Here is a 27,548-nt window from a genome sequence, read left to right as displayed (position 1 = left end):
GCTTAGTGTTGTATCACATATATCAGATTGGAGATGATCTTTTGTTTTTTTACCCTACACGTTTACATTTCGCTGAGTTTGTTGAATTTTTGTTGCATTTGGCTTGAAATATGTCGATTGAGAGGGGGTGCGACATTCATAGGTTGTCAATATTCAAGGCTTTATCGTTCATAGAAAAAAATATAAATTCCATTCCGTTAAGGCGGTCTGTCATAACATTTTTAGCATTCAATCAGACTTTATTGTGAGGTTTTGTATTATTTTCCTAAAATAGATAAACCAGTTCCCAGACAGATTTTTTTTCTCGAAGTTTGGCCCCCCGAGTCAAAATAATTGCTAGAAAACCAGGCGTGTATTGAGGTGTGTTGTGAAGCGGAGTTACGCCACACCTGCAGTTACTCCACACTGCCACACTTCCATTATCATAAAGAGGACGAGAAAAAAATGGCATTATTGGCTTTATTTTAACAAAAAATCTTAGGGTGTGGCGGACCGGTACTTTTCAGAGACGGTATGGCACCAAATATGATTCATTAGTATCGTGGTACTATACTAATACCCGTATAACGTACAACCCTACTAGTTACTATGGTAATCTACGTTACAGCAGGTCAGACGAAGCACCAAGCAGTGTGGGTGGGGAGCGTTTCCACAGAGTGTTTCCATAGCTTGAAATGTGGGTGTCAGGGACAGACGTGGAAGGAGATTTTTACAAGAAAGTTCTAAAGCTTAGTGACGTATCACATATATCAGATTTTTTTTTTACCCTTCACGTTCATATTTCGCTAAGTTTGTTGCATTTGGCTTGATTGTAAAATACGTCGATTGAGAGGGGGTGCGACGTTCATATGTTCTCAATTTCAAGGTTTTATCGTTCATAGAAAAAAAAAAATCCATTCCGTTTTTAAGGCGGTCTGTCATATAATTTTTAGCATTCAATCAGACTTTATTGTTAGGTTTTTCCTAAAATAGATAAACCAGTCCCCGGACAAATTTTTTCCTCTAAGTTTGGCCCCCCGAGTCAAAATATTTGCCCAGGCCTGCCTTATGTGCTAGAAAACCAGGCGTGTATGAGGTGTGTTGTGAAGCGGAGTTACGCCACACCTGCAGTTACTCCACACTGCCACACTTCCATTATCATAAAGGGGACGAGAAAAAAATGGCATTATTGGCTTTATTTTAACAAATAATCTTAGGGTGTGGCGGACCGGTACTTTTCAGAGGCGGTATGGCACCAAATATGATTCATTAGTATCGTGGTACTATACTAATACCCGTATAACGTACAACCCTACTAGTTACTATGGTGATCTACGTCACAGCAGGTCAGACGAAGCACCAAGCAGTGTGGGTGGGGAGCGTTTCCACAAAGTGTTTCCGGAGCGGCCAGCCTGAAATGTGTGTTTCAGAGACAGACGTGGAAGGAGATTTTTACTAGAAAGTTCTAAAGCTTAGTGATATATCACATATATCAGATTGTAGATGTTTTTTGTTTTTTTTACCCTTCACGTTCATATTTCGCTGAGTTTGTTGCATTTGGCTTGATTGTAAAATATGTCGATCGAGAGGGGGTGTGACGTTCATGTGTTCTCAATATTCAAGGTTTTATCATTCATAGAAAAAAATAAAATTCCATTCCGTTTTTAAGGCGGTCTGTCATAACATTTTTAGCATTCAGTCAGACTTTATGAGGTTTTGTATTATTTTCCTAAAATAGATAAACCAGTCCCTAGACACATTTTTTTCTCTAAATTTGCACCCAACCCTGAGTCAAAATAATTGCCCAGGCCTGCCTTATGTGCTAGAAAAACCAGGCGTGTATGAGGTGTGTTGTGAAGCGGATTTACGCCACACCTGCAGTTACTCCAAACTGCCACACTTCCATTATCACACCAACACTGTTTCAATGTCCACATTTCTCTGTTGATGCAATTGTTGATGACTGAAGTTCTGATATCAACCAAAGCTCCTCATCCCACCCCCGGATTGTAGATAATGTAAATAATTCAATGTACATGCTATGATGATTAACTTGTGTGATGACTGTATTATGTTGATAGTATATATTTGTACCATGAATTGATTAACGTGGACCCCGACTTAAACAAGTTGAAAAACTTATTCGGGTGTTACCATTTAGTGGTCAATTGTACGGAATATGTACTGAACTGTGCAATCTACTAATAAAAGTATCAATCAATCAATCATTTGTTTATGAGTGGAGGCAAACCGGGGGACGCAAAATCCACATTCCTAACGGGCTTCCACAAATAAGCACGTATATGGGAAACATCGGTTAAATGTTTTCTTCTTCGACACTAACCCGACTCGCTGAGGAAAAAGTGTTGTACAATACTCGGCCTTAGAATGCTGGAAAAAGGTGGTATTGATGTATTTTTGGCCTGTTGGTATTGACTTGGGGTCAGAGTATCATTACTTTGTAGCATTTAAGAATTTCAAACAGCATCTAGCATGTTTCTACGCAATGCCCACTTCAAGACCGTTGGGAGTTGATACCTATATTTTTTTTTAGTTGGCATACAGTGAAGTGTGAAGTGAGGTGAATTATATTTATATAGCGCTTTTTCTCTCCTGACTCAAAGCACTTTACATAGTAAAACCCAATATCTAAGTCACATTTAAAGCAGTGTGGGTGGCACTGGGATCAGGTGGGTAAAGTGTCTTGCCCAAGGACACAACGGCAGTGATTAGTATGGCGGTAGTGGGGATCGAAACTGGAACCCTCAAGTTGCTGGCACGGCCACTCTACCAACCGAGCTATATTGTTCCAGGAAGTATACAGGAAGTACTACTCGGGCAGCTGGGCTGCATGCTGCTCTTTCAGTGCTGGCTCCCGTTGGCTTTAAAACATTTCATTTTAATGTAATAGATTTTATTTAGTTTACTTAAATTGAACAGTTATTTTTCAAGAGCTTGGTAATATACAAATAAAACATTTTAGTATTTTGTCGGTCGAAATGTAGGTCACGCCCCCTATGCGTCATCTCTTTCTAGAGTTCAAAAGAATCTGGTGTTTTCCGTCGTAACATCCAGAAATAAAATGTGTAATTTCTTGTCTAGTGTTTGATTTGATAAATGTTGTAGCGTAAGTGTGATGAAACTAAAAGTGGTTTTAACATCATCCATCTTCTTTCGCTTATCCGAGGTCGGGTCGCGGGGGCAGCAGCCTAAGCAGGGAAGCCCAGACTTCCCTCTCCCCAGCCACTTTGTCCAGCTCTTCCTGAGGCGTTCCCAGGCCAGCCGGGAGACATAGTCTTCCCAATGCTTCCTGGGTCTTCCCCGTGGCCTCCTACCGGTTGGACGAGCCCGAACCACCTCATCTGGCTCCTCTCGATGTGGAGGAGCAGCAGCTTTACTTTGAGCTCCTCCCGGATGGCAGAGCTTCTCACCCTATCTCTAAGGGAGAGCCCCGCCACCCGGCGGAGGAAGTTCATGTCGGCCGCTTGTACCCGTGATCTTGTCCTTTCGGTCATAACCCAAAGCTCATGACCAAAGGTGAGGAAGGATGGGAACGTTGATCGACCGGTAAATTGAGAGCTTTGCCTTCCGGCTCAGCTCCTTCTTCACCACAACGGATCGATACAGCGTCCGCATTACTGAAGACGCCGCACCGATCCGCCTGTCGATCTCACGATCCACTCTTCTCTCACTCGTGAACAAGACTCAGAGGTACTTGAACTCCTCCACTGGGGGCAGTTACCATTAATTTAAGGATTAAACAGAATTTACGGTCCGAGGTGGGTTTTATTTGGTGGGAAATAGGCTTAAATGGCTTATTGTATGCTGAGGGTTGCCGACCCCTGTAATAGGGATTTGAAGGAGATCTCAATGTGCATCAATTTAACAGAAGAACATAGATCCACAAGGACGATCGCTATAATAGCTTAAGTGGGTCCAAATTACAGTTTGATACTTACCACCTTTATCAAAAATGCTGGAAGACAGAGGTAAACTGGGTGGAAAACCGTAAAACAAGAATCCATCCATCCATTTTCTACCGCTTGTCCCTTTTTGGGGTTGCTGGAGCCTATCTCAGCTGCATTCGGGCGGAAGGCAATGTACACCATGGACAAGTCGCCACCTCATCGCAGGGCCAACACAGATACAGACAACATTCACACTCGCATTCACACACTCGGGCCAATTTGGTGTTGCCAATCAACCTAGAAAGGGAGAAATGGAGAGTAGATTGTTTGGAGGGGGATTTCCTGATAAGGACTTTGAGTATCAAGAACTTTACTCCCTTTGCAACATTAGCTTCCTTCATTTTTTTCTATCAAGGATGGAAATCATTTTGTGGACCGGCCACAAGCTAAGAGTTCTTAATTGAAATTAATAGTGTTTCTTAGAGTATTTATCAAAGTGATACTAGCACTTGCAAGTTTCTTTGGCCCCATGGTGGCTTATTTTGCAGTCAAACTCAAATGAGTATGACGAAGTAAGACAGGCCGAATCACCGATGCATGTGATTTTTTTCCGTGGGTACACAATTCTGCGCAATGATACACAGAATGCGATATTGTATCTGTATTTCCTTGTATTTACATTCATCTGCAACATTAGGTTGTAGAAATACAATTTTGCAAAGAAAATTCTTAAAACTTCATCTTTTTTCCCCTATGTCATATCTGAATATGAAGATAAGGCCAACATTGCTTATTTGTAGTAAGAACTAACACAATACAAACTATTCATCCATCCATTTTTTACCGCTTGTCCCTTTTTGGGTTCGCGGCGGTTGCTGGAACCTATCTTAGCTGCATTCGGGCCGAAGGGGACGCACACCCTGGACAAGTCGCCACCTCATCGCAGGGCCAACACAGATAGACAGACAACATTCACACTCACATTCACACACTAGGGCCAATTTAGTGTTGCCAATCAACCTATCCCCAGGTGCATGTTTTAGGAGGTGGGAGGAAGCCGAAGTACCCGGAGGGAACCCACGCAGTCACGGGCAGAACATGCAAACTCCACACAGAAATATTCCGTGCCCGGGATCGAACTCAGGACTACTCAGGACCTTTGTATTGTGAGGCACATGCACTAACACTTGTTACCACCGTGCTGCCCAAAACAAAAATATGTTCTGTAATTCAGATTCAAAGCGATGTATCAGTGACGTACTCTGCTCACGTCCAAGCAAATGCTTTAAACCAATAAGATGGAAGGAAAATGACCATACACATAGTCCAAAAGTTACTTTCTGAGTAACTACTTCAGTGATCGCAAGCCAATTGCTTGTATTCCGTCATGTAACTTGTTCCCGGAAGTGAAAAACAATGGTGGTCAAACAAGCCAACAACAATTGTGCAGCAAGAAGCTTGCAAACTCAGAGTACGCAAGGCGCTTTAATCTTCCTGCAACAAGCATATACAAGAAAAAAATCCATATAAGTTATCAAAAAAAGATTTGTCGACGGATATCAAAAATTGTTTGTTGTTGAAGTTCCCAGACATATCGAACAATCGTGTGCTCCAGACATCATCCTCCACGATAAAACGAATGAAAACTTGAAAAAGCCTGGAGGTCTACAACTTCATGTGTGGCTGTGTCAAGGAAATTGGTATCAAGACTGCCGGATAAATACGCATCGTTTCTGCCTGGGAAAGGTTGAATTTCATGATTTTACTTTGCGCTCTGCATGTAAACAAACTAGCATCCGTGACGACATATCCATTTAACGAGCTGAATCCTCACCACATTTGATTTTTGACCTGTATTCTGACACATTGTGTACAGAATAAACAAGAGGGGATACCTGGAAGTACCCTTCCTGACAAAATATCATTGACCCAAACTTTCTAAAACGCAAATAAATAATACTTCAACGGAAAAATACTAGTATTAAAAATATAACAAACAAACCTTTGACGAAGTGATCACTGCAAACCCGTGCGTTCTACTCTGCTCCCTCGGACTGAAGTGCGTGCTACTTTTATCGTCGTCTTTCGTAATATTTTGCACTTTTCCGCCCTTCTTGATTACCTCTCGTAGAACTCTGGAGAAACGTGTCCTTTTCACGATTTCAACGGTTCGTACAGCCGAAAATACAAGCATAGGGCGTTTTTCTTCAAGTAAGGCCGAACGGCGCTTAGTGCCTATTGAGAACAGACGCTGGCTTCACCACCGCGCATATTTTATGAGCCAGACGTGACGTCGCTGAAATCCAAGCAATAGCGGACGACTGACTGAAGACAAAAGAGAAGGCAGACAACCGCAAATGAGCAGCAAGGGAAGTAGATTTTACTAATGTCCTTGACCTTTAGAGTAAAAAGTGTATGGTACAATAAATTACACCTACCATAAAAACTGTCCACTCTGACAGGGAATAAAGACAAAATCAAACAAAATGGTAACCGTTGAATTAACCCGGGGCCTCATACAGAATTGTGTGTATTAAAGAAGCTAAAACCAATCCAATGTCGATCAATGTATGCTAAGCTAAGATGCAAAGCTTCCAAATATTAGTTTTGCGGAATTAGCGTATCATCTAATACAGGTGGCTCCTGTTCCAACGAGGCGCAAGTTCAAATTTAGAGTAAGTCGAGACTCGGAATGACTAAATGAAGACTGAAGTCCCTTGCATAACACTAATTACAGTGGTACTTCAATTTGCAAGTTTATATTAGTTCTGTGACAGAGCTCCTAACTCAAAAACGTGTATCAAACCAACGTCTGCATAAGGGGTGTTGGAAAAAAAATCGATTCGAAAACGTTGTGCGATTCAGAATCGATTCTCATTTTTTTAAAAATCGATTTTTTTTATCAATCCAACAAAACAATACACAGCAATACCATAACAATGCAATCCAATTCCAAAACCAAACATGACCCAGCAACACTCTGAACTGCAATAAAGAGAGGAATTGAGGAGACACAAACACGACACAGAACAAATCAAAAGTAGTGAAACAAAAATGATCAACAACAGTATCAATATTAGTTATAATTTCATCATAGCAGTGATTAAAAATCCCTCATTGACATTATCATTAGACATTTATAAAAATTAAAAAGAACAATAGTGTCACAGTGGCTTACACTTGCATCACATCTCATAAGCTTGACAACACACGGTGTCCAATGTTTTCACAAAGATAAAATAAGTCATATTTTTGGTTCGTTTAATAGTTAAAACAAATTTACATTATTGCAATTAGTTGATAAAACATTGACCTTTATAATTATAAAAGCTTTTTTTTTTTTAAATCTACTACTCTGCTAGCATGTCAGCAGACTGGGGTAGATCCTGTTGAAATTATATGTACTGAATGAATACAGAATCCTTTTGAATTGGAAAAATATCGTTTTTGAATCGCGTTGAATCGAAAAAAATCGATATGTATCGAATCGCGTCCCCAAGAATCGATATTGAATCAAATCGTAGGACACCTAAAGATTTGCAGCCCTAGTCTCCATTTTAAAATAATTGGAAATCTAAATGGTGCTTGATTCTCAAAAGAGCCCAATTTTGACATGCCTTTAAAAAGAAAAACTAACTTGAAAAAAAGTATTCACATTTATATTTTGAAAATGTCCATATTGTATTTTTCGGACTGTAGGTCGCATCGGAATTATAAAGCTGCTGATGAGCGGGTCTATGGCCATACAAAAGGCGCACCTGATTATACGGCGCATTAAAGGGGTCATATTAGGATTTTTTTCTACATTTGAAACACTTATTTGTGGTTTACATAACATGCAATGGTGGTGCTTTGCTTAAAATGCTGCATAGATTATGTTTTACAGACCACTTTCTGACCGTCTGTTCTGGATGCGCCATTTTGTGGGCGGTCTTATTTACGTGCTTCCCCTTGGACAGTGTTTTCTCTCTGTCATTTTTGTTGTAGTGGTAGTTTTTAGCGCTTCCATTGCGAGTCTACTGACAGATATAAGTTACAGCTGTACGCTACTTTGTATTAGAAATGTCACAACAAGAAGATAGAGAAAAAGGAAAATATTGTTGCGGCGTGGGCTACAATGGCAGATGTGTGCCTATTTTTGGGACTTATGCAGATCCTAAATATATATCAGCAGATCCCACCTGGTAAGAAAAGTTGGTTGTGCATAAAACTGCATGCTTATCAACCCTCCCAATCCTTGGAGACTCCCGAATTTCAGTGCCCCTGCCGAAAATCTCCCGGGGCAACCATTCTCCTGAATTTCTCCCGATTTCCACCCCGACAACAATATTGGGGACGTGCCTTAAAGGCACTACCTTTAGTGTCCTCTCACACCTAAAAAAGGAGACTACTATATATGTCTCCGGTATCCATAGGTTTATTTATAACCCATAAAGTAGGCAGGCACGGAGCTATTTCTCAGCGTGTGTCTATTGCGGCCGGCCGGCATGTTAACACACTGACACACAACATCCGGATTCCCATCATGCATTGCTTCAAAACTATGGCAAGTAGTAATGTCCGAAAACGTAACAGAGAGGAAGGAGAACAAAGAAGAGACATGGCAACGACAAGTAAGAAGAAGAAGTATGCTTGCAAGTTCCAAAATGATTGGAACAAATAATTTCAGTTCATCCAGGACAGCTCGAAGGGGAAGGAGTATGCTGCCTGCAAATCTTGTCGATCAGACTTCTCCATTGAACACGGTGGCCGAACGCATATACTAATTCATGAACGGATATACAAAGAAATACTTGAAAATATATATATCCCCGTTACCCCCTAAAACACCCCCCAACCCCCCATCTCCCGAATTTGGAGGTCTCAGGTTTGGCAAGTATGTAATATTGTGGTACAAAAAGCCAGATAAGGTCTCTTAATCGGTGCCATTTTGGGGTCTTTAAACACACCATAACAACACATGCATGTTGAAGCACAGCCCATACTGTATGACTACATTACCTATTATGCAATCCATTGGTGTAGCTTTGTAGCTTACCAAAGTCATACTAAAACATTCTGACGGATTCTTGAGGGCTGTGAGTAATGTTCTATATTCTCAATGAAACATCAACGTTTTGGTCTTGCTTGCTTACGGATACTTGCTAGCGTCATGTATTGAACAGGCGTCAACCTGCACTCCACACGTATCTCTCATGTGTGAGTGCCATCTCTTGGTCACACCTATCATTACACCATGTACGAAATAAAATTGCTTGGAGGTCGGTACGCACTATCAGAATAAAAACGTACATTAGTAACACCGGGTTATAATGCGCATTGTTGATTTTCGTGACAATGAAAGGATCTTAAAGTGGCTGTTTGCAACATTTACACGGATGCCTAGAGGGCGCCAACTTTCCAATGTATTTTACACAGTATATCCCGCCCTCTAACGGCTTCTCGTACGGTACATAATACATGTATGCACATTAGCTTTAGGTGTTGTTAGCTAATTGTAGCCACCTGGATAGCTAGCATTAACTGTCATTGAATGTATATTCTATCATAACATGACTGCAAATTGTTCGTTGCTTCTCTTAGACTGTAAGTAAGTAAGCAAGTAAGTAAGTAAGTGCACCTAATAGTCTGAAAAAAATTGTATATCTTGAAGATGAACTTCACAGTTGTTTTTTTTTCATACACGGTCAACAATAAACCTCAAATATTATATAGATCCAACAGTCACCACATTAGGTAGACCTGCAACTCTCGGACCAATACAGAGCTGCATAAAAAAGCCAACATATTAATGTCACCGCAGTGTTATTGTTCGCATGCCATGTTTAGATAACAATAATACTTTATCTTACCTTATCTTGGGCTTCCCAGAACTACAGTCGCCGTCTTTTCCGTCCGAGTTTAGCGTCTAATCCAACTTTGTACTTTGACCACACAGTCCGTGTAAAATGTGGTGCACAAATAAATATTTAATATTTATTTTAAAGGCCTACTGAAATGAGATGTTCTTATTTAAACAGGGATAGCAGGTCCATTCTATGTGTCATACTTGATCATTTCGCGATATTGCCATATTTTTGCTGAAAGGATTTAGTAGAGAACATCGACGATAAAGTTCGCAACTTTTGGTGCTGATAAAAAAGCCTTGCTTGTATCGGAAGTAGCAGACGATGTGCGCGTGACGTCACGGGTTGTGGAGCTCCTCACATCTGAACATTGTTTACAATCATGGCCATCAGCAACGAGAGCGATTTGGACCGAGAAAGCGACGATTATCCCATTAATTTGAGCGAGGATGAAAGATTCGTGGATGAGGAAAGTGAGAGTGAAGGACTAGAAAAAAAAGACTATACAGTGGGAGCGATTCAGATGTTATTACAAATTTACTAGGATAATTCTGGAAAATCCCTTATCTGCTTATTGTGTTACCAGTGTTTTAGTGATATTATATGGTCGTACCTGTACAACCTGAATGTCGGCACCGCACCTTTCTTCAGCACCAGTCGACGGGTGGTGGCGATGCCCATCTCCGCCTTTCGCAAGGGACCCTCTTCGAAACACAATCTTTCGAAATGATCACTGCATAATACACTGTACTTTGAGTGTGTAGTCCAATCCAACCGTGTCCGCTTGACCGCTCTGTTCCTTAGTAAAGCTTCACCGTCATCTTTCGGGAATGTAAACAAGGAAACACCTGGTGTGTTTGTGTTGCTAAAGGCAGCCGCAATACACCGCTTCCCACCTACAGCTTTCTTCCTTGATGTCTCCATTATTCATTGAACAAATTGCAAAAGATTCAGCAACACAGATGTCCAGAATACTGTGGAATTATGCGATGAAAACAGACGACTTACTGCTGGGAACGATGCTGGAACAAAATGTCCTCTACAATGCGTGACGTCACGCGCACGCGTCATCATACCGAGATGTTTCAGCAGGATATTTCGGCGTGAAATTTAAAATTGCAATTCAGTAAACTGCCGTATTGGCATGTGTTGCAATGTTAAGATTTCATCATTGTTATATAAACTATCAGACTGCGTGGTCGGTAGTAGTGGGTTTCAGTAGGCCTTTAAAGTAGTATTTTCATAGTAATAAATTAAAAGCGGTTGGGAGGGTATCAAACGAGGAATGACACGGCAGACTGCAGCCAACCAGCTGCTATGCAGGCAGAAAGCAAGCACCAGGATGCCCACAAAGGTACATTTGTCAATCGGTGACATCATAGTGTCCCCTACTAATGAGTCCAAAACACAGATCACAGGCGTCTAAAACGGCATGTAAGCTCATATGAGCGAGTATCCAACATTGTAACATTTATAAGTCAAAGAAAACAAAAATAATCATAGGTTCCTGTTAAGATGATGCAAATTAGCACAAGCCTTAAACCACCACATATTAAAATATTTTGTTATTAATGGTCAATAAAATGTCACTTTAATGCCATCTCTCCTGTTTACTTTTCAAGACTTCAATCTTTTGGCCTTTATCACTGCGATACAACGTTGATTCTGCTCTTCCAGCTAAAGCGTTAGCAATCATTCCATCTCAATAATGAATCCACTAGTGCACGATTTTGAGAAAAAAGGTAATTGCAGATTTTTCTCTCCAAAATTGCGATTTTTATATTTTACGCATAATTGCATAAAACTGTGAGTGAAGGAAGACATGTTACTTTTAGACTGTCAATTAACATATTCTTGTGTTAAGGTGCCACAAATTAGAACAATATGCAATAATCTACTTTTATTTGGATTTATGCGGAGAAACTCAGAGCTTTTTTTCTACATTACGCTCTTAAACCGAATAAATTGTTGATAAAACTATACAGGGATTATAACGTAATCCAATAATATATACTGTAATAATAATGCCAGTAACCTTTTAATGTGATATATAAACGTTTATGTTTCATTACAGTCGAATTTCCATTAGTTGATAACATTACCATACCATTGCACTGTAATTGGAAGGTAAATAAATGATAAATGGGTTGTACTTGTATAGCGCTTTTCTATCTTCAAGGTACTCAAAGCGCTTTGACACTACTTCCACATTTACCCATTCACACACACATTCACACACTAATGGAGGGAGCTGCCATGCAAGGCGCCAACCAGCACCCATCAGGAGCAAGGGTGAAGTGTCTTGCTCAGGACACAACGGACGTGACAAGGTTGGTACTAGGTGGCATTTGAACCAGGGACCCTCGGGTTGCGCACGGCCACTCTCCCAGTGCGCCACGCCGTCCCTAAATAGGTAAATAACTATTAATATATAAACAAACAAAAATAATAAATGCACTCGTTTCTGTAAGCAAAGATTTTACCTAAATAAATATTGAACATCTTAAAGTGCTTTTTTTCCCCAGTTAGAAAAACTACGTCTGCGATGAGGTGCCGACTTGTCCAGGGTGTAAACCGCCTTCTGCCCGAATGCAGCTGAAATAGGCTCCAGCACACCCCGCGACCCCAAAAGGGACACGCGGTATAAAATGGAGGGATGGATGGATGGGAAAAACTACGTCGGTTGTTGTCTTTTTGTTTAATGCCATTACGTAATCATGACATTCTCAGTTGTTCGTCCGTGTTGATGGGCTCATATTGCCATCCGATTTGAAGCTACCACAACGGGACATTTGGCTTTGTAATCATATTTCCTTTTCCTAATTTTTTGTTACTTCGCAGAACTTCCCACTGGCGAGTCGGGAGGCTATGTGTCTAGGCTTCTTGTGTGGGCGGTCTCGCCGAGTCGCTCTCCGAGAAAAAGATTGTGAATGACTATAAACAAGGTTCATTGTGTTCACTTAATTCTGCTGTTGGTGCTGAGAGCGACGCACAAAGTGAGACCTCTTCCTCCTTGTTTGAAGCGAGGAAGGAATGAGAGGCTCAACAATTGAGATTGGCAAACACATCTGTCAATAATATGCCGGTGACGGCAAAGAAAAACAAAACCTCCGCGTGCTGTGGTTACATAACTGCACTAATTAAAACCTCAATGTTGATTAATGGAGAACCCCTAAATCACTACACTGCTTATTGTTGCCGCTTTTATAAGAGCAGATCATTTAACATGCTAAAGGTTACCATCTTTATCCTTATGATTGCAAGCAGTTGAGACCATAAATGCAGCCAAATTTGACGGGTGTTCTCCTTTGATCTTTATCGTGTTCATTTTCACTTCCATGATGATTTCTTTGGTGCATTGACACCACAAGAGCCTACTATACACTTGGGAGATATAATGTAGTCAAAAAGTGAACTGATAGGCAATGATAATCTTCCTCAGTGTAGTTGTTCGTACAACACATACTGTAGTTTATTATTCCGCCGCATGCGCTCTAAGCTAGCTCCTGATTTACGGACCAAACGTTTTAAATTAATTAATGGGAGCACATTTGTAACCATGAAACGTTGTAAAAATGGAGCGTCATAAATCAAGGACCACCAGTAATATAGCTCATTAATTATTTCTATTTGCGGAATACAAAAAAACTGTGGGCCAAAAATAATAGACAGCCCTTGTCTACAACATTTTACCATGTAGTAGTAGAATAGTATCGTCCATAACAGCAGATGAAATGTGAAGTCATTGCTTATTGCTGCAGTTTAGAGGCAATGAAAGCGGCCCCATGCTGCTGAAAGTGGACACACCCCACAGCACTGGCCCGGTCATTGGTCCATCATGACCTAACAGTCCCTTAGCGATGACCTCATGCCAGAATGAGAGAAAGAGATTAACACTTTTGAGCCATATAAGTGAAATGAAAAAAAGATGGATATAGAAAGGAGGAGTGCCTGTTTCTGAATAGGATACAGTAAATCACCTGCAGCCATTATGAACAACTCCATTACGTTATCATTCTGTGTTAGAATGTGTAAGTAGCTCGCACCATTAATATGTCAAATGTGGTATGGAGGAGGGATTAAGGAACGCTTGAACAAAACGGTGTGTGAACGTGCTCACAGTAGCCATCCGCAATATATTCTGAAACACTGCCAGTTGTGGATTTCAAAAGGAGAATTCCATTTCATAGGGTGTGACGATAACAATTTGGCTCTCGTCATCGGAATTCGGAACTCCTAGTGACGTTAGCAGGTGGTGTCACAACCTTAACTTGTAAGAACCCATACCAAGTTCTGTTTAAAGGAAAATGGCAGTGTGTAAAACATGGTTAGATTGGGATGTTGTGGTAAATGTGGTCCTTATTTTGTAATAACCCACATTTTTTGTGCTTAGTAGCACAAATGTATATAAAAATGGAAGAAGTCATTAGAAAAGTGAGGTTTATTTTATTAGCATTTTGGCTGTGACAATTACATCACGTCAAGCTTAAAGGCCTACTGGAACCCACTATTACCGACCACACAGTCTGATAGTTTATATATCAATGATGAAATATTAACATTGCAACACATGCCAATACGGCCGGTTTAGTTTACTGAATTGCAATTTTTAAATTTCCCAGCTATAAGTCGTCTGCTTTAATCGCATAATTACACAGTATCCTGGACATCTGTGCTGCTGAATCTTTTGCAATTTGTTCAATTAATAATGGAGACGTCAAAGAAGAAGCGTTGTATTGCGGCCGCCTTTAGCAACACAAACACAGCCGGTGTTTCCTTGTTTACATTCCAGAAAGATGACGGGGAAGTTTTACTATGGAACAGAGCGGTCAAGCGAACATGGTTCCCGACAACATGTCAATCGGCAGGTTTCGGTGAGAAAATGGTGGTATTAAATCGTTTCTTACCGTAGACATGAGCGGATAGCTTGCGTCGTTCCTTCTACAGCTGCGGACTCTCTTGCTTCCTCCCACCGGCCGCCCCCAACCGCCGGATGCTTACACTGTGGAAGACGGGGAAAAAAAAAAATCTCAGCCCGGCTGTCTGCGCCTCGTCGAGAAACGTGGCCTCCCCCTGAGACACTGCCGGTCACCACACCCGTGGCATCACCCCTCCGACTCTCAGGTTGTACAGGTACGACCATATAATCTCACTAAAACACTAGTAAAACAATAATCAGATAAGGGATTTTTCAGAATTATCCTAGTAAATGTGTCTAATAACATCTGAATCGCTCCCACTACCCTCGTCTTTTTTTTTTCTAGTCCTTCACTCTCACTTTCCTCATCCACAAATCTTTAATCCTCGCTCAAATTAATGGGGAAATTGTCGCTTTTTCGGTCCGAATCGCTCTCGCTACTGGTGGCCATGATTGTAAATAATGTGAGGATGCGAGGAGCTCCACAACCCGTTACGTCACGCGCACATCGTCTGCTACTTCCGGTACAGGCAAGGCTTTTTTATTAGCGACCAAAAGCTGCAAACTTTATCGTCGATTTTTCTACGAAATCTTCAGCAAAAATATGGCAATATCGCGAAATGATCAAGTATGACACATAGAATGGACCTGCTATCCCCGTTTAAATAAGAAAATCTCATTTTAGTAGGCCTTTAATAGCAATTTTAAGAAATATAATAGCTTGTTTTATTTGGGTTAATTCAATAGATACAGTAAGAACAGTTCCATTGTAGTATTTGGATCCATATCACAGGAACAAATTACTTTCCAGAAAGCTACTGACACATGTTTTCTCTTATTCTTTCAATTTTTTGAAAAACCAGCATCCTTAGAAGTAGACATTTTATTTTGGTCTGTTTATTTAGTTAGGAGTTACAGGAGCGCTCTGCTGTTTTTTTAGGAACCCTCTGTAAAAAAGATATTCAAAAGTCATCTCTGTGACAGCACTCTTGTTTTTCAGAATCTACTGAAAAAATGTGGGTCCTCAAGTTATTTTGTTTAACTGAACTTAAAGTTAAATCGCACAAATGATGAAAAAGTTAGGACCTAAAATGGAACCCTGGGGAACACCATTATTATGATTAAAAAGATGAACGAATGACTACTGACTGCATCTGAAGTAAGCAAGCTACAGCAACACCATAGTTACATACATCACATTATAAAAACATGTCACTACCAAAAAGGAGAAAACTTACAGCAGTGCTTTGAGGATCGCCTCAGTTCTATAAATCAAAAGTTTGGACACCAGTGTTCTATGATTGCTTACAAAGTTTAAAATGTGAGCGCAAGTATTTGCCAATATGTTTACAGTGGTCCAAGTTCCTCCAAACAACAGAAGCACTCCAGTGTTTTTAGGAATTTGTTGTAAAAATGTTTGTCTCCAAAGTTTTGAACTAAATCGGTATGGTGCCCAGGCCACCAGTTGAACGGCTGTATTAGGTTTATGTCCACACGAGCACAAATAACATTGCCTCTGCGGTGTTAAAATGATCTTAATCCACATAAATGTACAGTGATGTTTGAGAGGCACTGACCCACGAGTCAGATTTACAAACATGCAGTATGATGCAATGGCACCGGTTTAAAGTCACAAAAACACACAGTTTGATGATAGAATAATCAATCAATCAATCAATGTTTATTTATATAGCCCCAAATCACAAATGTCTCAAAGGACTGCACAAATCATTACGACTACAACATCCTCGGAAAAACCCACAAAAGGGCAAGGAAAACTCACACCCAGTGGGCAGGGAGAATTCACATCCAGTGGGACGCCACACATTTCAACACACTTAGCACACAATTAACACTGCAACGCAGAGCAGACAATAGAACAGGGGTCCCCCAAAAGTTTGGGGGACCCCTGGGTTAAAACAATTTGGCCGGCAGCCGGGCTGTGTATGTATATATGTGTATGTATGTGTATATATATATATATATATATATATATATATATATATAGCCCGTTACATATATATATTCCTCACGCACTAATTGACTGAACGAGTGCGCACTTGCCCGACACTGTGGCATAATGTCACGTTATCGATGGAAAAATGCATTTTTAGACAACCAATCAATCAAAGTTTACTTATATAGCCTTAAATTACCAGTGTCTCAAAGGGCTGCACATGCCACAATGATGTTCTTGGCTCAGATCCCACATCAGGGCAAGAAAAAAAACTATTTAAAAACTCAACCCAATGGGATGACAATGAGAAACCTTGGACCAGGGGTGCCCATTACGTCGATCGCAAGCTTCCAGTCGACCGCGGGGGTGTGTCAGTCGATCTCGAGCCAGGCTTTTAAAAAAAATAGACCTAAAAATTAGTGATCATCAATCTTCACCAAGACGTCACTTAAATGACATTCACGGTACCGGAGGGTCTTGTGAGATGACGCTGGCTGCTGCAAGATCATTATTATTAAAATATGACCGAGAGGAAGACGAGAAACACTTTTTATTTCAACAGACTCTCGCGCCATACCTTCCGTCAAAACTCTAAAGGCCGACTGCACATTTCCTATCTTCACAATAAAAGCCCTGCTTCATGCTGCCTGCGCTAACTAAATACAGAGTCTCGGAAAACTGGCGTGCACAAGCGATCCCTCAGAAAGCTGGCGTGCACATCAGTTGTGCACGCCAGCTTTCCGAGACTCTTATTTTGTTAGCGCAGGCAGCATGAAGCAGGGCTTTTATTGTGAAGATAGGAAATGTGCAGTCGGCCTTTAGAGTTTTGACGGAAGGGACGGCGCGAAAGTCTGTTGAAATAAAAAGTGTTTCTCGCCTTCCTCTCTGTCATTTTTTCATAATAATGAACTGGCAGCAGCCAGCGTCATCTCACAAGACCCTCGGGTGCCGTGAATGTCAATCAAGCAAGCTACGGAATTTGCCGCCAATGTTTTTCTTGTAAAGTGTATGGAAGCTGGATGAATTAGATGCCAAAAAACAACCACTTTCATGTGGTATTGTACAGAAAGGACAACTTTTTTTCTCCTCCATTTGAAAATGTGGGCGTTATCATCATTACTGTCTGATTCCAATCAATGCAAGTCATCAGAATCAGGTAATACACCAACTTATATTCTTGTCTTCGTGAAAGAAAGACATCAATATGTGTTACACATGCTTATATTATCATTAAACACATTTAACTTGTTTACAAAAATGTCTCTTTCATAAATAAATAAATATAAATGATATATATAAATGAGGTAGATCCCCTAGAGTTGGTCAATTGAAAAGTAGCTCGCCTGCAGAAAAAGTGTGGGCACCCCTGCCTTGGAGGGTTTATCAGACAGACATACTTTATTAATCCCAGAGGGGAAATTAAAATATATGGAGCCAATAAGATATGGCTAAGAGGCTTGGAGATAAAGAGAGTAACAAGCAGTGGAAAATGGATTAGAAAGGACAGACTTTAAAAAAAGAATGATAAAAAAATAATAAATACATTAAAAAAATTATATATATATACACATTTTTTTTAATTAACTTGTGACTACGGATTTTGGACGTCTTTCCTTCTGGACATAGACTTCTATGACTTAGTTGTAGAAGTTCTCCTTTTTCTCTTTTTTTTTTGAGTTTTAAAAGTCTCTCTTTCTCAATTGAGATAATTAACACAAAATGCAAGCTCCTGTTTCACCGAAAAGCAAGTGTTTATTGGGTCTTTTATTTTCTCACGACTTTCCTTTAGATTGGCATTGTGGAGGGCAGCAAGGATGGTCTAAGTGTTAGTGCATGTGCCTCACAATACGAAGGCCCTGAGTTCAATACCGGGCTCAGGATCTTTCTGTGTGGATTTTGCATGTTCTCCCCGTGATTGCGTGGGTTCCCTCCAGGTACTCAGGCTTCCTCCCACCTCCAAAGACATGCACCTTGGGATAGGTTGATTGGCAACACTAAATTGGCCCTTGTGTGTGAATGTTGCAGCTGAGATAGGCTCCAGGACCCCCCGCGACCCAAAAAGGACAAGCGGTAGTAAATGGATGGTTGGCATTGTGGGTGCTGATATTAAGTCTCCGTTGTTCAATTAGAGCCAGATCAATACGTGATATTCCAAACGTTTTGAAGCAATCTGACCTTGAATGTGGGCAAATGAGCTTCTATGTTTTCGAGGCTTCTTGGCAGGTTTTTCAGATCAGTATATCCCATTTGGGTCCAAACGCGGTCACACGAAGAGAATAAAAGGCAGGGAAAGCAATAAATACGTTTTTCTGTGGCACAGCCACAAAGCCATTCTTTTCCATTATACCAATCCATTAACACATTCTTTTCTGTCCTAGAACCACACACGTTTGAACCAAATCAGGCAGGTCTAGCGTTGGTCTCCCAGTATTAATGACTTCTTGCTTTGATTGAAAGTCCAGTCTTGAAAAATTCCTTATTTTAGAAATCAAATCCTCCATTTTTAGGGCGAAAAAGTGTCACAGTTTGCGGGAAGCGTAGCAGTTGTCTGTTTTTTTTCTTATTCTACTTCTTAAGGGTTTATCGGTGTTGGCAATTCATGAACTTTTGAAGTGCAAGTTCACAATATATCGCCCCCTAACTTGAGGCAGAGGTACTTGCTGCCTCATGGCCTGCTTTATCCCCTGGCAACAAGCACACGTCCTCTCGCACGCACATGCTCAGTACACTTTGTGTGTAGCCGTGGAGGCACCACCTGTGTCTGCCTCACTTCTTGTCTGCCTTGTTATTTTCATCAGGAAACACTGAATTTCCGCGATTTTGACCATGAAAATGATCAAAATATATAGGAACCACACCAAAATCACATACAAAGCATAGACATGTGCAATGATGATTGTATATTTACGTTTAAACATATATGTCCTCTTACTGTATTTAAAGCCAGCAAGCCAGTGTTGTTTTTATTGTACTTTGGAAATGAAAACGCAAAATTGTGACATCAAAGTATGTCTGTTTGTGTGAACATGGCAAGCTTTTGGAAATTAGATAGTTTACTTGACAGGCTATCATTTTGGAGCAGCTGTATCTTGGTATCACAGTTGCCAAATGGGAAATGACACAGGATCCTTAACAAGTTTAGAAGCTTAATATTATTGTATTTTGAGGAAAATGATCAGACATTGCTCAAAACCTTCTGCTACAGTAAAATATTACCACGGACAGTGGTAGCATAGTTTATAATATAGAGTTAACTTTGAATACACTATCAGGACATTTAGAAATAACTTTTTGTGTTTTCTAATAGCTATAAATTAATGGGGTGAAATAATTAGACTGTTCACATAGAGGGTGAAATTATCATACAAAAATGATAATTACTGTACTTCAGGCAACACTGCCCGAAACAGTTACAAGACTGTCACGTTTTCTGTGTTTGTTTTCCTTTTGACAAGTTTTGTCCATTTTGCTAACTTATTAGTCCCTAAATGACAACAGACTAGTGTGGAATAGAGGGGAATCGCTGTGGAGTTAAAAAAAAAAAAAAAAAGACTGTTTGCGACATGTACATTTATGACGCTCATAAGTATGGAAGAATTTACAAAGCAGGCTTTGTACACAGGAAGTTTTATTCCTGAGGAGACCGGATTTTTCTGGAAAAATATGTCAAAGCAGACTTATTTCTTAGCAGAGGAGCAGGCATTTGTCTCGTTTAGCACACACACAGTACCTCCCCTTTCGCCCTCTATTCATCAGCTGCTCATTGCCTATCTTATAAAAGTGGATTTTACTTTTATTATTGTAGCGATATGGTTCTTAAAGTATAGGATATGTGTGATTTCTGATCGTTTGTGAGGGCACCAGTGTGACTTTTTGTATTTGCGGGTGATGGCGGAGCAGCGCATACAAATGACAGCAGCTTGTTGTTGTTTTGGCTTGTAAAATAAAGAAAAACTTCATCTATCACCCTTGTCATGTTTGTTTGGTATACAGTACTTAATATCACTGTATATTGTGTTTAAAGTGTACAAACCTTCACTAAAATATGGACTTTGTTTGAGGCTGGAACCCATTATTCATATTTACATTGTTTCTTATGGAGAAATTTGCTTCACTATACAAACTTTTCGGTTTAGGAACCCTTTTCAAAAACCAATTAACTTTGTAAATTGAGGTTCCACTGTATATCCTTTGATTTTCCAAAGAAAAAGAACATCCCTTATTTATTGTTCTAAAGGGTTAAATAAGATGGCATTTTTCCTTCCTGTCCTGCAGGCTCCAGTGATGTCAGATGACCCGACCAGTCTACAGAGTGTGACGAGTGTGGATCAGCTACTACAGCTTCTTTATCCGGAATATAATCTGCTTCAACAGTGCCTGAGGAAAAAGTCGTGGCCTGGCACTTCCTCCTCTTTTCCCACATCCTCAGCAAGCCTGGCCGTGCATCCTAGCCGTGACAATCGATGGGTGCAGCTAAGAGAAGATGCTCTTTATAAGGTGGACGGCACTCTTGGAGGTAAACACCACCATGTTCACGCTTCTAAAAGCAGCCACTCACTAACACAATCGCACGCAATCAGTCATCCTAGAGGAGATCCAGCGCACCTCATGCCAGCCGAGGGAGGTGTGCATTGAGGTCACCAAAGAATACCCAGAATCCACCAGTCAGTTCTACCTCCCCCGCTGTGTGGCGCTGCATCGCTGCGGGGGATGCTGCACCAACGAAGCCGTTTACTGCGGCAACACGAGTCACACGCTTGTCAACAAGACGGTAAATATCCCCACGCTTGCACACACGCCATCATCATCATCATCAACTCTTACCTCCTTTGCATTCTCCCAGCTGATGGAGCTGTCACCACCCAGGATGGAGCGCTCCGTTGTCATGGTGACCTTTGTCAACCACACGGCGTGCGAGTGCCTCCCGAAGCGGCCGCTTCACTCCATCATTAGACGAGCTGCAACAGATCACCTGTTAGTGAGACTCCAAACACACATATCAGACTTGTCAGTCTTGTGTGTGCGCTTATTCTGTGGGTGTGTTTGTCCAGGTGTTCCCCTCCCACCGTCCCCTGTCTTCCAGGGTTCCTGTGGGATCCTGTGAACTGCATGTGCGTCTCCACAGATGCCATTAACTACTCTGAGAAGGAGACGGGTGAGACATTTTGCTGTCCGCATAAAATGCCGCAATTAAAAGTTACATACACATTATACATCACAGGTGTCAAAGTCAAGAGCCACATTATTTTATATGGCCCGCGAAAGCCTGAAAATAAATGGGTCAATAAAGTAAACAAACTATTTATTCTTTCCTTTTAGAGGGATACAAATGCATGTACTCTATGCAGTTGCATATATTTTCTATTTTAGTAACATCTAATAATGCAACACATATATTACACGAGTCCCATTCCGTTTGTCAAGATTTGACTATTAAATAGTTTTTTTCCCAAAAATGGGGGAAAAAAATCAGTAGTTTTGCAAATAAAAACTTGCAGCTCAGTCTGGAATTTTACGGTAAAAAAACAGTACAACTGGTTTTCTATTTACAGTAAAAATAAGAAAAAAAATGGTAGCTCAGACGCCAAAATTTGACTGTGAAAAAAAAACGTGGCACCAGTATTCAATTCACAGTAATGTACTGTTAAAACCACTGTACATTTTACGGTAAATTTCTGCTGAGTGAGCTGCCAGTTTTTTTCCCCCGCAAAAACTACATATAGTCAAATGCTAAGGAAATTGTGTAACAGTGTAATGAAGGGATTTGTTTTACATTCATCCATCCATCCATCTTCAACCGCTTGTCCCTCTAAAGTTTGCGGGGGCTGGAGCCTATACCAGCTGCACTCGGGCGCAAGGTAGTATACACCCAGAGCTAGTCGACGCCACATCGCAGGACAATCATTCACACAGTGGCCAATTATGTATATTAATATTTGTTCCCTGTTATAAGCAGCCCTGTGAGGGCAGCCACAACTGCAATGTGGTCCTCAATGAAAACAAGTTTGACACCTCAGTTCTAGTGTATGCCAGAGTGTGATAGTTGCTTTTGGAGTTCCTGCTAAGACTTGAGTTACTTTTATTCTGCTTGGTATTTAATAAAGGGACCACCTCCTTGCACTTTGCCTGCACTTCTCTGCATCCTGGGATCACGCCAACAGCTGACATGTGGCATTGTCACAAAAACAATGCGTTGTATTTAAAGAAGGGCTGATTAAATTAACATTCAATTATAATTACAAAAAATGATTGTATTATGTAAAAATGCAGATTAATCATCCCAATTTACTGGTAAAGAAAAAGAGATCAGCACAAATGTCACAAAGCTTGTTTGCATACCAGATTATAGGAAAATTAAATACAGCAGATTATGTTTATGGATGCTTTTCTCCATTATCTATTAGTGTACACCAGCAGCTTGTTATTTGCAATATAACTGCAGAATTGCTTCAGATGTGCACGTTAAATTATACTGCAAACAAATGACGTGCATTCAAGTTAAACATTTAAAAAATGTCACCCTTGCATTAGGGGAAGTGGACTCCAAAGCAGACGCATTCTATTCAGCTCAGTTCTATTTACTTTACAAGGTCTGGATTTTGCAACTAACCATTGGTTCTTCTCTTCTCTCTGTGGCTTCCAGAGGCTCTTGACTCGGGGCTGCTGGCTCTATGTGGCCCCAACAGGGTTCTGAAGGAGTCCAGCTGCGAGTGCATCTGTCGAAACGGGCTCACTGAGGCCAGCTGCGGTTCAGGCTGGAAACTGGACCACAACACATGTAAGCAGTTATGCAGTTATGAAGTGTAGAAATGTGTTTGCTAATGTCTTCTCCTGCAGGTGAATGTCAGTGCGAAGGCCAAGTTGATGGGAAGTGGTGCCCCATCGGCCAGCGGTGGGACGAGGAGCTGTGTGGCTGCGTGTGTGCTGCCCAGTGTCCAGGGAATCAACCCCTTAACCCGGACACCTGCCTGTGTCAGTGCAGGGAGAGTCCCCAGTCATGTCTGAGGCAGGGCAAGAGGTTCAACCCCAACACCTGCAGGTACATTTCAGGACACTAAAACAATGCTGCATAATTATGTAAAGACTGCGACATTTTTCATGTGCCTCAAAACAAAATATGAGCCGCTCTACATCGACGTCAAAAACATTCCTCGCTCAAAACATTCTCCATTTACTTTGTTTCGATGCTTCCTTTTATGGACACGAGACGTGCCCAGCATCCAACCACGCTCTTAGCTGCGAGTGTGCATTGCGGTTCCCACAACTCGCATGCGAGAGGCCTCGACCCGAGAGGCCTGAACTTGCTGACAGTGAGCAGAACAGCCATCGGGCCGCAGGGCAGCCGCAGAGATGGATGGAGTGACAGGGCCCAAAGAAAAACACACAAGTAGTCATAAGCTGAGCCATTGGGGAAAGTTCAGATGTGCAAGTGATCTTTCATACCGAGGCCAGGGATGGCCAGAAAGATGGATATGTGAGCACTTTGAGGAAGATAATCGGGAAAATGCTTGGCTTTTTAGTTTGTTTAATGCAGTGCTTCTCAAATATTTTGTTACGCGACCCACCAGGAAGAAGAAAATATTTGCCCCCCCCCGCCCACACACACTCTCTCCACTGTGACTATAAATACTATTATTTGTTTATAAAATTGTTAGAACTATACCTCTGCTTAACATTTTAAGCTTATTAACATTTAACACACCGGTCTTTCCTAGTCTCCCACCGTGGTAAGAGTGAGGTAAAGTGTTACATTCGATTCATCATATTCTGGAATGGCAAAAAAAAAAAAGCATGTTCCACGAGGTCACACGCGTCCCCGCTCACCCACACTATTTGAGAAGGACTGGTTTAATGCATACCAAAAAGCTGCGACTGCTGTATTTAACTGAAATGATTAGTCTTCTTTCGTCCCTCCACGGTTCCCCAGTTACTGCAGGTTACCTTGACGAGGGTTTTTATAGCAGGGATGGCCAGAAAGATGGATTTCTGAGCACTTTGTGGAAGATAACCGGAATAAATGCTTACTGTATTCGAATAACAATTTTTATCCGTTAGATTTTGCTCATAGTCGACTATCAGTCAGATCCACAGTATTTTTTTCAAAAAGAGAAACAGACAGATGATATGCAGTAGTTGTCAAACTTTTTCCATAATGACCAACGTTAAAATACAGTAGCATTGTCGGCATAAGTATTCATTACAAACAAGGCCAAGGTTTCATTTAACAAGTATATTTAATATTTTTATCCACTGTAACATTACACAGTTTGAACAGTACCACTGTTTGAATATTTAATTAAGTGATTCTTTGGCTTACCCCTAGATAAAACCGGCATACCACTAGTGTTTGAGAATCACCGTAGTTGGTCACTAGGTTATAGTAACGTCACATATGTGCTCTAGCACGTGAACATTGAATGAATCTCCTAAAGTTAATTAAATATACTTATAAAAGGAAAAAACAAATAGATCAAATAAAACAGTTCACACTGGAGATACGGTTAAAAATAGCAAAAAAGTGTAAGATACAAGATTTATCTATATCATTACAGTGGGTAGCATACAATAATGAATTCAAACCAGCCGCATATGATAATGGCTTTAACAGGTGACTGATCAGGTGTATTACAGCTTGAAGTGTGTTGATAAAGATGGGGTAAATGGAGAGTTTCTAAAATTTAAGAGAAAAATACAATTTGGATAAACTGGAATTTTTCAGATACCTACAATTTAGATGTTACATTATGAAAGAGATCAGGACATAACCTTCCAGCGAAATGAATGGGGTGGGACAAATAATACAATTACATCTGGGTTATATAGGAAGCTCATGTCAAATAAATCTTCAACAGCATGCATTAGAGAAAAATGGGAACCAAAATTGCACATTAAAATCACAGCTGAATTAACAGTTACACATGCTGAAGACCCATAATACATCCACCAGTTTACATAAGAGTGTTACCGGTGGAATATAATACGTTTCTTTGTGACATACAAAATGAAAAGTAAACAATTGAAAACAAACATACACATCTGCCAACTTTTGAAACTTAGAAAAACCTAGTAACCAGGATCCTGGAGGGGGTTCTGGCCCCCAACGCTAAATGAATTTCAGCATTCAGACAGGTTAGATTGTGGCTAAAACCTTCACATTTGTCACATTGACACACAGAAAAACAAAACAAAAATCATAAAGCGTAAAATAATGTTTATTGTATTAGATAACTTCCTTTATCTGAATAACCCTTTGTGATATGTAGCATTAAATATATATATTACAATAGAATAGACAATCATGTTGTTTGTTTCAATATCAGTCAACTATTTAAACAGTAAAAGTAATTAACAAAATGTTAGCTACTGTCTTGTTGTAAAACACCAAATGAAAATGAAATTAAGCATTTAGACAGGCTATATACTGTAGCAAAAGTCATCACATGTCTGCAACAATCATGTGTGTTCTTAAATGTGTATTCCACGTCTTCCATGTCGAGAGCAGTTTTGATTTGGGCTGACATGGTAAAAAACTCAAATGAATGTTTTGAGCATTGTTTTATCCAGACGCATACATTTGTCCAAATGTGGCCAAGTAGACGCATTGTGGGTTTCCTGGACGTCGTCTACGTCGCTCAAAGAAAAAATAGGAATAGAATCCCTCTGCCATCTTCCACTAGTTTATTTTAGTATCTAAATCGCCTGCTTGAATATTCCCTCTTCTACTTCAACAGACTGTTGTGATTTATTTTCCTGGTTTGATGACCCGCCCAATCTTACCTCTGATTGGCCTGTCCGTAATTTTTTTCCACAATCTTAACCAATCGTGACTCATTATAGAAAAACCAACCAACAAATCATGGATTTTCTTATACGTAAACCAACCAATTATCATTGATTTTTCCCGTATATTTTTCCCCCTGCCCGTGTAGTTGCACTCGTCAATTTCTCTCTCTTCTTTTGTAGCATGTAGCTTAGCTAACGGCTACATGGGTCTAAAAATAGCTAAGCTACAGAAATCGCTACTTATTTAATAAGTAGCAATGCTACTGCCAAGCTACTGGGAAATGTAGTTAAGCTACATAGCTTTAATTGTTAACGTAGTTTTTACCACTGCAGCTGTAAACCGGAATGGATTATCAAAAACCGTAGTCATTATGGGAAAAGCAGTAGTTGTTGGCAGGTATGAACATACCATGCTGGAGAGGGCGTGGTAAAATGAATGTGGGTCACACACTTATGTGTTGGAAATGTGATAAAATAATACAATTTTGGACAATTTTACAGTTCTTTGTCGACAATTCTTGGATATAGCATCCCTATGTCACCTGTAACTATGTACCTGGGGAATTTAAATGAAGAAAATGTTCAAGTGAAAAAGTAAATATACTGCCGACAGCAAGTAAAACAATAATAGGAAATGGGGCCAGGAGGACAGGCCTACACAAGACCAATGGGTTCAGACTAGGGAAGAAATTGATTCAATGGCAAGGCTGACACAACGCCTACGACTACCGGGACAGGAATTCGACATCAAATGGAAAAGGTGGACAGTGTTAACTTCAAACTGCGACAAGAACAACGTACTGAATTAACAAAAAATAATAATTTACCCTTTTCAAAAGAACCAAGACTACTCCCACACCAGCACTTTTTTTGTATTGTTTTTCAATGCCAAAAGAACAATAAAAAAGTGATTTAAATAAAATGCCAGAAGTGTGCAAAAAAGTAATCAGAGCAAAGGGTGGCTATTTTGAAGAAACTGGAATATAAAACATGTTTTCAGTTATTTCACCTTTTTTGTTAAGTACATAACTCCTCGTGTTTATTCGTTGTTATGATGCCTTCAGTGACAATCTACAATGTAAATAGTAATGAAAATAAATAAAACGCATTGAATGAGGTGTGTCCAAACTTTTGGCCTGTACTGTGTGTGTGTGTGT

At 40.4% G+C, this 27,548-nt stretch overlaps 1 protein-coding gene across 2 annotated transcripts in view; it reads left to right on the top strand.

Annotated features, from left to right (window-relative positions):
* LOC133544242 (vascular endothelial growth factor C-like) overlaps positions 1-27,548 on the top strand; it is a 40,287-nt gene that overhangs the window by 10,217 nt on the left and 2,522 nt on the right. For both annotated transcript variants that reach the window (XM_061889397.1, XM_061889396.1), the window contains 6 exons: positions 20,884-21,124; positions 21,189-21,379; positions 21,452-21,582; positions 21,660-21,763; positions 23,252-23,386; positions 23,446-23,647. In XM_061889397.1, coding sequence (XP_061745381.1) covers positions 20,884-21,124; positions 21,189-21,379; positions 21,452-21,582; positions 21,660-21,763; positions 23,252-23,386; positions 23,446-23,647 — 1,004 coding nt within the window. The remainder of the gene's footprint in view (positions 1-20,883; positions 21,125-21,188; positions 21,380-21,451; positions 21,583-21,659; positions 21,764-23,251; positions 23,387-23,445; positions 23,648-27,548) is intronic.

Source organism: Nerophis ophidion, linkage group LG27 (assembly GCF_033978795.1).
Source record: "Nerophis ophidion isolate RoL-2023_Sa linkage group LG27, RoL_Noph_v1.0, whole genome shotgun sequence".
NCBI classification, from domain to species: Eukaryota; Metazoa; Chordata; class Actinopteri; order Syngnathiformes; family Syngnathidae; genus Nerophis; species Nerophis ophidion.
Note: the sequence above shows the minus strand (reverse complement) of the source record. Positions and strands in the feature narration are given on the sequence as shown.